The sequence below is a fragment of the Sciurus vulgaris genome (genome assembly GCF_902686455.1).
Source record: "Sciurus vulgaris genome assembly, chromosome: 11".
Lineage (NCBI taxonomy): Eukaryota > Metazoa > Chordata > Mammalia > Rodentia > Sciuridae > Sciurus > Sciurus vulgaris.
Window position 1 is genome coordinate 59877018 of NC_136472.1, and position 13409 is coordinate 59890426.

Here is a 13409-nt window from a genome sequence, read left to right on the forward strand (position 1 = left end):
ATTAGGGGAACTTGGGAGAAGAACATTTGGGAACTCTTGACTACCTTTGCAACTCTAGGCCTAAAATTAGTTCAAAGTCAAAAGAAAAAGAAATAGTGACAAATGTTCCATGAATTTAAGTATTAAGACAATTTGTGAAATATAAGTAAGATCTGGAAGATATTCAGAATTACCAAGGGAGGAAACAGAGTAATACAGAGAAAAGGATTTTGGACCCAAAGAAGCTAAGAAAATGAAGTTCTGAGCTAAGGTAGTCATAGTGGGGCTGGAGAATAATGGTGCAAGCTACCTACCTGGTATGCCAGGCACTTCCCTAAGAGCTCTGTATACAGACAGGGGATGAACTTGATGCACTATATGTGGGAATACAGTTGTCAGGATTTGGGTCTAACAGTAGGAGGGATGCAGGGAAGGAGCAATCCAGGATGACTCCTAAGTTTCTCATTTGAGCAACTGGCTGTGTGGTGGTAATATCATTCGTCAAAGTAGAAAACAGAGTGGACTTGGTACAGAGGAGGAAGACAAGCAACTCAGTTTAGTGCAGGTTGGTTGCAAGGTGGTTATGGGGCATCCAGGTGGGGATGACTAGAAGACACAAAATGACCTCAACAGATTCAAGGAGAATACTGTTCTGGAGGTACAGACCTGAGCGCAATTATGGTAGAGGTGATGGTGGAAACTCTTAAGAGTGCATGAAATCAGCCAGGAAGTGGTTATGAAAGAAAAAATGTGCCAAGATGGAAGACTGAGAAACCCCAACCACAACTGATCAAGGAAGAGCAGGTGAAGAAGATGGTTAAGAAGGTATCAGAGGTAGATGAGAACCTGAGGGTGCGAGGGCACAGGCAAAGGGATGAGATGTTCAGTCAAATGCCAGCAGAGGAGGAAGTCTGACTTAGCACTGATGATCTTGGCAGGAGAAGTCCATGGAAAGACCAGGAGGCCGCCAGCTCTACTATGGAAGGGAATGGGTAGCCATGGGGAGACAGACAGATCGAGTGCCAGATGCTCTTTTAAGAAACTTGGTTGGAGAAGAAGGGAGGTAGAAAAATAGCCAGAGGGGAACTCAAGGTCGCAGGGGTCACTGAACTCTGTCTCTCCAGACCAATTCCTCCCTGGAGCTTCAGATATACATTTTTTACTGTGAACTGGTTCTCTCTACCAGGGTGTTCTGCCTAGAGATTTGGAATATGTACGTCTAGCCTTAGACCCATGTAAGTCTAAACTTAAGTTTACAGAAGAAGCATGACCTCTGTAGTGAATCCCCTCCTTGATATGAGAGTTGAAATCTGAATCTAATCTGGACGTGATCCCTGACTTGCAGCCGCACGGATGTGACGTTGGACTACTCTGTAACTGTTCCTGGAGGCAAGATTATTCCATGATGACGTCCCATTACTCTGTGGCCACCCGACACCCTTGCTTTAAAAACTTAGCATAGATCATTTCAAGGCAGTTTCAGATCCTGATTAGAGATTTGCTGGAGGGGTTAGCAGCTGCAGTCACTGGGAGAGATGTTCGATGAGGCTCAGGGCTTCTCACGTGTACATGTGCCAAAGCTTTTTCATTTCCATTCTGTATTCAGTAGGAGTTTACAACCCTTAGATATTAACACTCATTAATATTGATGTTTGAGTACCAAATCCGTTTAGCTCCTAGAAATTACTAGATTTTATATTAGCCATTCATTCATTCAATATACATTGAATTACACTGATTAAGTGCTAGGCAACCTGAGAGTGCTGGAGAAGACTGAATACATAAAGAAGAAATGGCTCTGGACCTTAAGAGGCACACTTACATTTCTATCAATGGCTACAATGTGGAAAGTCTTATAATAAGGCATGTATATACACAACCTGTACATATACAAACGTGAGCATATACAGATACATAGTTTTCCAAGTTCAGTTCCCTTATCCAAAATGCTTGGCACCAGAAGTGTTTCAGATTTCAGATATTTTTCAGATTTGGGAATATTTGCATAAGGAGATGGGGATGGGATCAAGTCTAAACACAAAATTCATTTATGGTTGACATGCATTTGTAGTGCTAATACATAACCTGAAGGGTAGTTTTATACCATATTTTTAGTGCACCTGGGATTTGATCATAACTTATCACGTGGGATCAGGTATGAAATTTTCCACTTGTGCTGGCACTCAAAAAATTTTAGAATTTGGAGCGTTTCAATTTTTGCATTAAGGATGCTCAACCTGCAGGTATATACTTGTTACAAATACACATGCACATAAATACACATGTGTAAGTATATATACATTCCTTCAGGTATGTGTGGGGGGATGAACGCAGAAGAATACACGACTATTTCTTTTAGATGTGACCGAATTATACAGGACATAAAAGGGAGGCACATGAGATTAGGGTGAGCAATGATGGTTTGCTCGGGTAAATAAAAGAAGAAGGGCCTCAGGCAGAAAGAAGAGCATGGGGAAACGCATCAGGCTGTGACTATGCACGACATATGTGATAATGCAGCAAGGGCAAACACAAACAGTAAAACCAACAATGGTGACATTGGCACTTGTTAGGTGTGTGTGGGAGTGGCCAGAAGTGAGGCTGCAAAGATGGCTGGGGGATGATAGAGTCTGAGTGTTGGGCTGAGGGAAGTTTTCTAGTAGGAGAGACAGCCACTGAGAGTTCTCAGTGAGGATTGGCAAGATTAGGGCTGTGATCTAGGAAGGGCCATAGGCTGGCTGTGTGGGCAAGGGACTGGAAGAGATGAGATGGGAGGGGAGGACCTGAGTCTGGAAGCTTTTTCAATAGTTAGGACCAAATCAACCATATAAAAATGGTGAGAAGATGGATCAGGAGGGTTTTGAGCAAGAAGAAATGACCCTGGTCACTCTTGTACATGGGAGCAGGCTGGCAAGGAGGAGAGGAAGGAATTCTCACTCAGGAAGAAGCATCTTTGGGAAAGGGCTAGAGGGCAGTTAAGTATCAAGTCTAGAACTGAAGGGTAAAGGTTTGGGCTGGAGGTCAAAGGAAGAAGAGTGAGGGGGATCCACTGCCATTTAAGCTGAATTTGTAAGATCCCCCCTGGATTCCTCTTTCCTTCCCCTTTGGTCTTAAATTTTCACATGAACAGTGAAGCGATGGAGGACAACACACATAGGCCTGGACCACACATGTAGGCCAAACAGCACAGGGACACACAGTCACAAACACTGGCACCCAGCCCAAAGAGGGACACAGGACTGAAAACACACAGGTGCATAGACAACCATGCATGTACACTTCTGTAGATGAGAGGGACACATACTCACCTGTCCATAGATGACAAAGAGACATGCACACCCCCCCCAAACAGGTTCACAGACAACACGGGAACATGCATGCACACTTCTGTAGATGACAGAGGGACTCACATAAGTGTGGGTCTAAGGATGACAAAGGTCTAAAAACACACCCAAAGAACATCTACAGCCCTCGCTGCTGTTATCCCACTCTATGCATTCAAAGCCCATCTCTGCGACTCCTGGGACTAAAGTCACCCACTGCAACACCCGGCTCGCCTCCTACCAAAGAGCTTCTGCAGGACTTGTCCATCATATAAATCTTCAGCGAGGTCTTTCACAATGATTCTTTCTCCAACCAACACATCATTAATCCAGTCAATTAATACCTACGGGGAGAGAGCAAGAGTAAGAGAAAAGTCATGGGGTATTTTCTTATAGATCTGCTTTCTTACCCTGGGTATGGGCTCTGGAGTTATGCAAAGCCCAGCTCCACCCACTAACTGGTTTTCATACTGCTGTCATCCACAGGTGTGTGTGTGTGTGTGTGTGTGTGTGTGTGTGCGCGCGCGCACGTGCATGAACAGGCTTGTGTTCCTCTGATATTTGGGCACAAGTGCACTCTCCATCTAAGAACGTGTGTGTATCTGCATCATCTATGGACCTACAGCAAGCTGGCTGTCTTCTCTGAGCCTCTGGTTCTGTACCTCTAAAAGTGAGAGTGAAAGTGTCTGCTAGGTCAGGTGGTGGAAAAGAATGACATATGACAAGGGCTGAATACTTGATTAAAGGCAGATCTTACTAATGGATAGGCACTCTCCCAACATGACAGCTGGAGAGACGGTTCCTTCATCTCTGTGCCCAGGAGGCTTAATCAGCATGGAAGGAAGCAGACTTGTCCAAGTCACAGAGCTTGTGGGGTGGAGACAGGAGTGGATCATATATAATGAAATTAACTAGTTTTAAGGGTATAGGGATGAGTTTTGGTCATTGTACATAGTTGAGTGACCCCCACCACAATCAAGATGAAGAACAGTTCTCTCGTCTTAAATGCTGTGATGGAGCTTGGTGGCTTCATAGCACATGTTTTGTCTCATGGAAGGATGGTCGTAATTATTGAGCACCTAGTATATACCAGGCATGGCCTATATCCAATACTATAAGACCCAATCTGTTCAGGAGAGGCTTGCCTGGTGGGCAGGGAACCAGTCACCTAAATGATTACAACATAAAAGGCTGCAATCCAAGGAGAGGAGAGTCTATGGTGCCACTGGGGAGTGGAGGGGTCCCACCAGGGCTGGGGATGGACAAGAGGCAGCAGGAACTGGAGGAGGTTTCCAGAAAGGATTGAGGACACTCTTAAAATTAGGATTCAAGGTGATCAAAGTGTCCCTAGATCTAAAAAAATCAAACTTCTTCCTGGAAGTGAGAAGATGGCCTGCAGGTTAATAGGATAGCACCCCCAAGCTCAGGCCTATGTGCAGCAATGGGCATCTGCAATCTTCCTCTCCCTCAATCTGAACCCAGGTCCAGGTCTGGGATCAGTGCTGCAGCCTGAACTGCTCAGAGCCCATTCTGACGGTGTCTGCCCTCTTGGAGGTCTCCTGGGCAAGCAGGAGCATTGCCCATTCTAGCATGGTGAGTGCCCTCTGGCATGAATAGATCAGAGCCAGACATTCTCCAGCATCCCTGCCCATACAGGCCCAGCACCTGAAGAGGCTCAGTGACAGGCAGAACCTCAGCCCACAGCTGTTCTACCTTTTCCCTGCACAGCACAAGGGTTCCAGGTTCTACTGGGTGGCCATCCATGGGTGCAATACAGATGGCAGCAAGAAAGGGACAGACATCCAACATTCACAACCCAGGCCACCCATGGGACTGATTATAGCCCAGGATGTAAGGGGTTGCCTGGTGCCCGGTCCAGACCACCTTCTTTCTGTTAGTTCCCTGGACTCTGGGGTAAGGCACAGGCTTAGGTAAGAAATAGACAGAAGAAATATTTATATATCTCCCTTGAGAACATTGTCCTTAGTCCTCCAATATCTCATGACACAACCCAAATTTCATGTGGTCTTGTTCCACCAAAGAAGCCGCAACCATGGGAACAACATTCCTGATTCTACTTTGGAACAGCCTGGCCTGGCCTTCCGTCCAGTGCTTACTGAATATTGCTACATGTGGCATCCTGCACTAGATCCTGGGGGTATAATGATGGGGAAAAACGCAGTCTTAACCCCAAGATGCTCGCCACTTGGCAAAGGAGAGAAGTGCCCGAGCAAGCAGCCGCACGCTGGTGTGGAGACTACGAGAGCTACAGCAGGGGCCACTGCAGCACAGTGGCTGAGCCCCAGCGCCGGCGCTCAGAGGAGGCTTCATGGAGGGAACTGCACCAACAGAGGTGTGCGGTGGGAGTGCTGAAAGCAAGAACGGTCTGCCAGCCCCACGTCGCCAGGCAGGGAGGATCTGAGGCTGAAGAGCCAGTAGAGCACAGACCCGAAATCCCACCTGCAGGACTGTGGGCTTCACTCCACAGTTGATGGGAAACGGTAGTCAGGCTCTGAGCAGGGAGAAGACAGTGACTCACTTGCCTTTCTGTCTTAAGGCAGCTTGGGGGAGTTGAAGAGAGGACACAGGGCAGGGAAGGAGGAGTGGGAGTAATGAATGGTTTGGAAGGGGTGATCACATGCCGGTCACCGTACCAGGTCCATGATGCATGGTATGTCATTTAATCTCATTCATTTCTGCTTGAATTCCATTTTGGCCTCTCAGCTAGAGCAACAGAGCAATTACTTGGCTTTTCTGAGACTCAGTTTCCTCATCTGGAAAATGAGAGTGATGCTAATTCCTACCTCACAGGGCGATTTTTTTTTTTTTTCCCCACACTGGAGGCTTGAACCCAGGGCCTTGTGCAAACTAGACAAGTGCTCTACCACTGAGCTATACCCTCAGCCTTTTGAGGGGCCTTGAGGAAAGCAGTGGGAGGACTTTGTGAATCCTCAGATCCTGGCCACTGTGAGCTCACTAGTCCTGACTTCTCTGGTGCTTGGGACCAACACTGAGCACTTGCTGTCATGGTTTAGATGTGGTATTCCCCAAAAGCTCATGTGTGAGAAAATGCTGGAAGGTTTGGAGGAGAAATGATTGGGTTATAGCCTTAACATAATCAGTGAATTGATCCCTGATGAGATTAACTGACGGCTGGTGGCTGGAGGCAGGTGGGGTGTGGCTGGAGGTAGTGGCTCATTGGAGGCGTGGCTATGGGGTATATATTTTGTATCTGAGAGTGGAGACTCTGCTTCCTGATCATCATGTGAGCTGCATACCTCTGCCACACTCTTCTACCATATTGTTCTGCCTCACCTGGAGACCTTAGGAACACAGAGGGCTCTCTATGGATTGAGACCTTTGAAACCATGAACCCTCAAATAAACTCTTCCTCCTCAGCATATGTGCTGGTTGGATTTTCAGTTGCAGCAGCAAAAAAGCGGACTAAAACACTTGCCATGCCCCAGTCTTACCAGTTCAGATGTCTGCCTACTGGACCACGAGGCGCCTGAGGGCAGGGAGCTGTGCTGTGTATTCTCTCTGCAGTGGCCCATGTGGTCCCTGAACAGAACCATTGGTCTATAGGTATCTGTTGAGTCTGAGAGGTTCTGAAGCCTCTTCTATTTTCTTCTTACCTTCATCAGTTCCTGAAGTTTGGGGTCGCTGCGTGAGTTTGGATCCACCATGGTCCGCACTTCGTTCTCCTCTATAAAAAGAAAAGGAATTGAGTGGGGTGGCTATACTTGAGGGCACCAAAGCTCGTCCAAAGAGACAAGAGGCAGGTTACCCAGCATGGTGTCCTCAGGGTCCAGTTCGAAGGGAATAGGGCTGAGGGGCAGATTGATGGCGTTCATTCCCTCCTCTTGAAGCTCTGACACTGGAAGACAAAGAAGAACCTAGTCACATTCCCGCTGCCTGGTGGCGGGGGATGGAGGTTAGGGGGTTGGACTTCTGTGATTCATGTGTGATGTTGATACTGAGAAAACCCCACTAAGGTTAGATGGCAGCTGTCACCCAGCCTGTGATTGATTTCGTGGTTGCTCCCTGCTAAAAGGACCTAATTATCCCCTTAATCTTGCTTCTTCTGCCTGTCACCTCCTTCACTTTCCTGAGAAATCAGGAGGTCTCACTACTTCTCAGAAAAGATTTTAGGAGAAACAGGGCTTCTTAGGTCTCTGCCTTTTGTGTCCTGCCTGTTCCTCCCTTGAGGACTTACTGTTGGGGGCACAGTGGGTACCAGTTACTGCTGACTGGTGAACAAGGTCACCAATTTCAGGTTACATTTACATTGTGAACCTTTCCGTCGTCAGTTCCACCCTCTAGGCCTCTCTTCTGGCCTGGTTTCCCTGGGACACTCTTCTGCTCATACCCTGCACCCAAACCCAGGGGCTGAGCGACGGTTCCAGTACCAGCCTCTTCCCTGGGCTCTGGCTCTCAGCTCTAAGGAGAGGTGGGACCCAGGGTCAGCCCTGTTTCCTCAGCCAGAAAAGAAAAGTGCCACTGGATCACCAGGAAGTTCTTTCTAGATTTCAAATCCTAGAAATTTATAATTCCATTTTCTTCAAGAAACATTAACAAGGGTCAGTGACCACTAAAGACATACCAGTCTGCCCTCCAAGGACCCAATCCCTTCATGGAGCCTGGATAAAAAACCCAATTCCCACCACAAAACCAGTTGTGCAATGAGCATTTGCTGAATGCTGACCTTGGATCACCCTCTCCCCCCAAATGCTATGACTTACATCCCTTACTTTTTGCCAATTAAGCACAGAAAGACCATTTTCTCTGAAGGCTTTGGGTACCAAGAGGTTCTTAAGGAGCTAATTTGGCTGCTGCCATCAACCTTAATAAAAGCAGCAGCCCATCTTTCCATTTTATTTTATTTTTTTATTGACTCTGGCCTCCCTGATTGCCAGCATAGACTTGTAAGAACGCTTAAGCACAAGGCAGCCACTTACAAAGAGTTCTTTCACATCAGCAAACTCACTGAGGGCTGTAGTTGGACAGGGAATGAACCCCCTAGCAAAGAGAGTGAAACAGACCCTCCCTTAAAGAGACACGCACATTAGGAAGCAGGTGTTTAGTCTGTTATTGTGGGCCTTTGAGGTTAACACTGGACTTTCCCCAGTCACTGTCTTGAACCTCCAAGTTCATAGACTCTCATCATTCCAGAATTCTCCATAAAATATGGCATAAAAATACAGGTGACACCTTCAAAGCTTAATGATTCTGCAAGTACAGGATTTCATTTGTTTTCTAGTTAAGTACCGCTGCTTCCTTAGACTTCTATAATCTCTCCTAATACTGCCTTTAGATCCAGCAGTTTGTGCTCTTTTCTAGGCTATTTCTCAGAGTAGGGCACTCAGTAGGTAGTGGCTATAAACTCATGCTTAAATGTAGATGCAAGGTTGCCCAGTGAAAGAACTTGAGGCCACTCTGGACCTTCTCTCCTCTAGCTACCGTCTCCCCCCAGGTCTCTGTGGTCTCATATAGTATACTCATTAACCACGTGTGCTACATTCGTTCTTTTTCTTTTTGCATTGCTAGGGATGGAACCTAGGGCCTTGGGCATACTAGCCAAGCACTTTACCACTGAGCCACATCCCCAGATTATGCTTCTTAAATTTTCATTGAAGTCAATATTCAGTTTCTTAGTTGTACCAACCCCCCCTTTTGGGGGGGGTACCAGGGATTGAACCCAGGGGTGCTCAACCATTGAGCCACACCCCCAGCTATTTTTAAAATTTTATTTAGAGACAGGGTATCACTGAGTTGCTTAGGGTCTCACTAAGTTGCTGAGGCTGGCTTTGAACTTGCTATCCTCCTGCCTCAGTCTCCCAAGCTGCTGGGATTACAGGTGTGTGCCACCGTGCCCAGCTGTACCAACCCTATTTTAAGTGCTTAACAGTCCACACTTCCAATATATATATAGAACACTTCCAATATCACAGGAGGTTCAACAGGACGGTGTGATCCTAGGGGATCATGCTTATCAAATGCTGAGGATGTCCATATTTAATTCTCCAGTCCAGTCTCACCCCCTTATGGCTTATGAACCTAATTGCTCACTCAATGTCCCCTCTTCAGTCTATTAATAGAGATCTCAAATTTAGACATCCAAATCAAAACTAGCAATTTCCAATACCCTCACACCACCATAACAGCACATAAACAACCCGTTCTTTCCCTACTTAATACTCTTCCGGAGAAGGCACCACTGTTTACACAATGGTTGGAGGCAAAACCCACGGCATCACTGTTGAAGTTCTCCTTGTTGCTCACCTCTTGCCTCTAATGCATCGGCAAGTTTTCCAGGCTCCACCTCCAAACCAGGACCTAGTTCCAGCCACCTCTCACCATCTCTCCCACCACCCTCCCGGTTCTAGCCACAGTTATCTTTCACTTGGACCACCAGAACCACCTTCTAACCAGCCCATTACTCTCCTTCTGCATTTCTCCACCTGCCCCCCTGCTTGCCACAGTGCTGCCAGAATGTTCTATGAAAATGTAGATAGATAGGATCTGATCATTCTTTGGCTTAAAACCTTCCTGTGGCTTTTCATCATGCTCAGAATAAATCCCGACACTTTACCAAGACTTACAAGACCCTCTCAGCCCTGGGCCTCCCTCTCAGGTCTTATTTTCTTCATAGAACTCATCACAGTCTGCAATCATTATTATTATTATTATGTCTGTCATCTACTTTTCCCACAGCAGCCTGTGAGCTGAGCAAGAACTGGCACTTTTTCTATTCTGTTCACTATTAGATTTCCAGAGAGGTCACATGGTAAGAGTGGTTAGAAGCCAGACCGACAAGATTCAGATCCCAGACCTGTCACTTACTAGTTCTATGACCCTGGGCAAGTTCATCAGCCTCTTGTGCCTCGGTTTCCTCATCTGCAAAGTGGAAATACTACTGCTACCTCACAGAGTTGTTGGGAAGATTAAATGAGTTAACGTGTATTCAGAAGAGTGCCTGGTACCTGGTAAGAGTCAAGTAAATACGTGCTGCTGCTGTTATTACTTAAAATAACGACTCAAGCACAGTAGGTGCTTAAGAAATATTCACTGAGTAAATAATTAAAAGGGTCAAGGTCACCCACCCTACACCAGCACAGGTTGTGAGTGGAGGCAGAATTTACCAAAGTAGTTTATGGGATGGAAAGGATTTCACCTTTTCCCCAGGGGGGGAAAAACCGCTTCTACATTTTAGTCTACGCTATGTGCATGTGCACGTATGAGGTGTACCTTTCTGGGGTAGCTCTTAGGAGTAGTTCCTCTATTGGAAAGAGAGGCCCTTTACGTTTTGCAAAGGAAGAAAAGCTGCATCTATCCGAAGACTATTCTGCAGCCAGAGTCAATGTGTTTACATGCAGGTATTAAACATCTCTAAAGTATGACAAGAAAAGCAATATTCACAGCCAGGTCTCCTAAAGGTGGGTCTAATGGAATCTCCTTCTATATGAAGATCATTATTAAGAATGTCTTCAGATGAAAAATCCATAGCCAGAGCCCCCCCTCGCCCTGCCTCTTCAATTCAGTCTCAGAGACATAGCAAACCCGAGAAGAAAGGCTGAGATATGTTTGCAATTGGAAATGTTTTTTTCAGGAAATGATTTGGTACAGGAACATCATTCCCATTCCATTAACTGCTGACTCCGAGCCAACTGTTTGTAAAAGTGAATATGCAAACTGCCCAGTTCAGGCCTGGTCCCCGCCCCATGGGGCCCTATTAGTGGCCACTTTGCCAAAACAGCCCGCCTGCTTTGGAGGCTTCGTTTCTATTAAACCAGAGCAGGGCCCAGCAGAAACCCTTTGCCAATCCCTGCACATGGAAAACAAAGAGCGGCGATTGAATTTTCTCGGCACAGAATATGAATATGATGTTTACCCCCTGAACCTCCTCTAACAATCTAAATCTAGGTCTGAATGCACAGCCTCCAGTGTCTTGCAGCGCCATTAGTTGTAACTTAATAAACAGCTTAAATGCCCAGCTGAAGGTCGGGCTTGGGCAGGCAGGGAGATTGCCTCGAACCTGAAAGTGCTCACCCCAGAGAAACAGGGCTTTTATTTTCTGGGAAGTGCAGCCTGATGCGGGGTCTGGCTGCCCATCAGAAAGTACATGGATAGATTTTGGAGTATGAAAGAGCTGTATGCAAATTCTGCTTCTATTTTTATCAGTCATAGGACCTTATGTGACTTTACCTCCCTGAAATTCAGTATAAAGCAATTCTCTCTACAACAAAAGTATAGCTGGTTTCCTCCTCGGTATTTATTCTGTCTATTGAAAGAACCTTCATTTTGTTCCAATACGCACCCCTCCATCCTGTGCTCCAAGGTGAGATCCCGGGTGCTTTAAATTAATTGTGATCATCCCAATCCATGTAGAAGTGACTGGCTCAAGCCTTGCCATATGAAACAATTCCAGTCAATAAGTGGTGGGAGGAAATTTCTAGAAGCTCTTAGGAGTAGTTTTCCTCTATTGTAAAGAAAGGCCCAAGAAAGAGAAGCCACCTTTCCCCTTTTAATCATTATTGTATCAAGATGTTATGACCAAATCTGATGCAGCTATTTTGTACCATGAGGTAAGTTAGGTCAAGGAGAAAGCTAAAATGTGGAGGTTGGCAGAGAATAAAGGAAGGAGGAAGGGGTATATTCCTACATACCTGCTGATACTGGTGAGTCACCCCAGTTCTGTATGTCTCGTTATGAGAGATAAAATAAAATACCCTTATTGTTTAAACAAGAAAAGTAGGTGTTCTCTGAGGCGTGGAACCCAACCTCCCTAATTGACACATGGGGACACCAGGGTTATGAAGTCGATGGGTAAACAGAATAAGTTGGCAATTAAAAGTAGTCCCCCACCCTTTTTTCCCAGGAGGATCAGAGTAGCTATAGGATCTCTTATACTCCAGACTATGTCCAAGGATTCAATACCAGGGGGAAAACAAGGAGAAAAGAATGAACACAGGTTTCTAACGGTAAAAAAGTTCACTGGTACAAACCCAGCAAGTTCATTCATTCAACCACTTTACTGAAGCAGACCCCAAGCCTCCCCGGCATGGGAATACAGTCGGAAGAGGGACATGGTTTTGCCTCCATTTGCTCACTGGTGGTGGGCGAGGCAGGCCCCTGAACACGTGAGCAGCGTGCTGCACCTGGAGGGGCTAGAGGGTAACTGGAGGGCCATGGAAGCTCAGGTGGAACGAGGTTGATTTTGGATGAGGAAGACTGGGAGGGATTCCCAGAAAAGGCACCATTTGAGTTGGACCTTAAAACACGTAAATGTTCATCCAACTCAGGTGCACCACAAAAGGTGCATCTGTGTGAAAAAAGCAAGCTACGGGCAAACAGGCAGGTGCTGGAAGAGTGGTGAGCACCTCTGAGCACAGGGAATACAGGGCGAGCCCGGGGGCGGGGGAGGACGGAGGGGCAGTTTGGCAGGCAGGGTCTGGAGGGCTAAGATCTGATTCAGTCACGACAAGAAAATACAACAACACTCAAAAACTAGAAATCAGGGCTGGGGATGTAGCTCATTGGTAGAGTGCTTGCCTCGCAAGCACAAGGCCACAGTTCAATTCCCAGGACCACCCAAAATATAAAACAAACAAAAACCTAGAAATCATATGTAATCATGGCAAGGCTGCAGGATATAGGGTTAATATACAAAAGTCAACCATTTCCTATTTATTAACAAAGAATGATTGGAGTTGGATGTTAAAAGCATATTATTTGCAGTAGGAAAAAAAATGTAACATGGGTATAAATCTAACAAAGTATGTACAGGGTTGATTTGCAAAAGATAATAAAACCCTAATGAAAGATCAAAGAAGATCTAGATAAGTGGAGAGAGATTCAATGTTTGTGAATGAGAAGACTTAAATATTATTAAGAAGTGAATTCTTTTTAACTTCATGTGCAGATCTGATCCAATTTCAGTTAAAATCTAATAGTAAGCCATTTTGTGGATATCAACAAGCTGATTCTAAAGTTTATATGGAAAAGTCATACAGAGTAGCCAACACATTTCTGATAGGTAACGAAGTTGGAGAATAGATACTACCAGACTTCAACTTCTATAGTGAAGCGAAGCGCATGGTAAGGATG

The 13409-nt window shown here is 45.8% G+C and overlaps 1 protein-coding gene across 1 annotated transcript in view; it reads right to left on the reverse strand.

The window, feature by feature from the left end:
* The window catches only part of PARVA (parvin alpha), a 148650-nt gene that overhangs the window by 49791 nt on the left and 85450 nt on the right, over positions 1-13409 (reverse strand). The window contains exons 2-4 of the mRNA XM_079102728.1: positions 7090-7179; positions 6938-7008; positions 3544-3646 (exon numbers count right to left, since the gene is read on the reverse strand). Of these exons, the coding sequence (XP_078958854.1) occupies positions 3544-3646; positions 6938-7008; positions 7090-7179 (264 nt within the window). The remainder of the gene's footprint in view (positions 1-3543; positions 3647-6937; positions 7009-7089; positions 7180-13409) is intronic.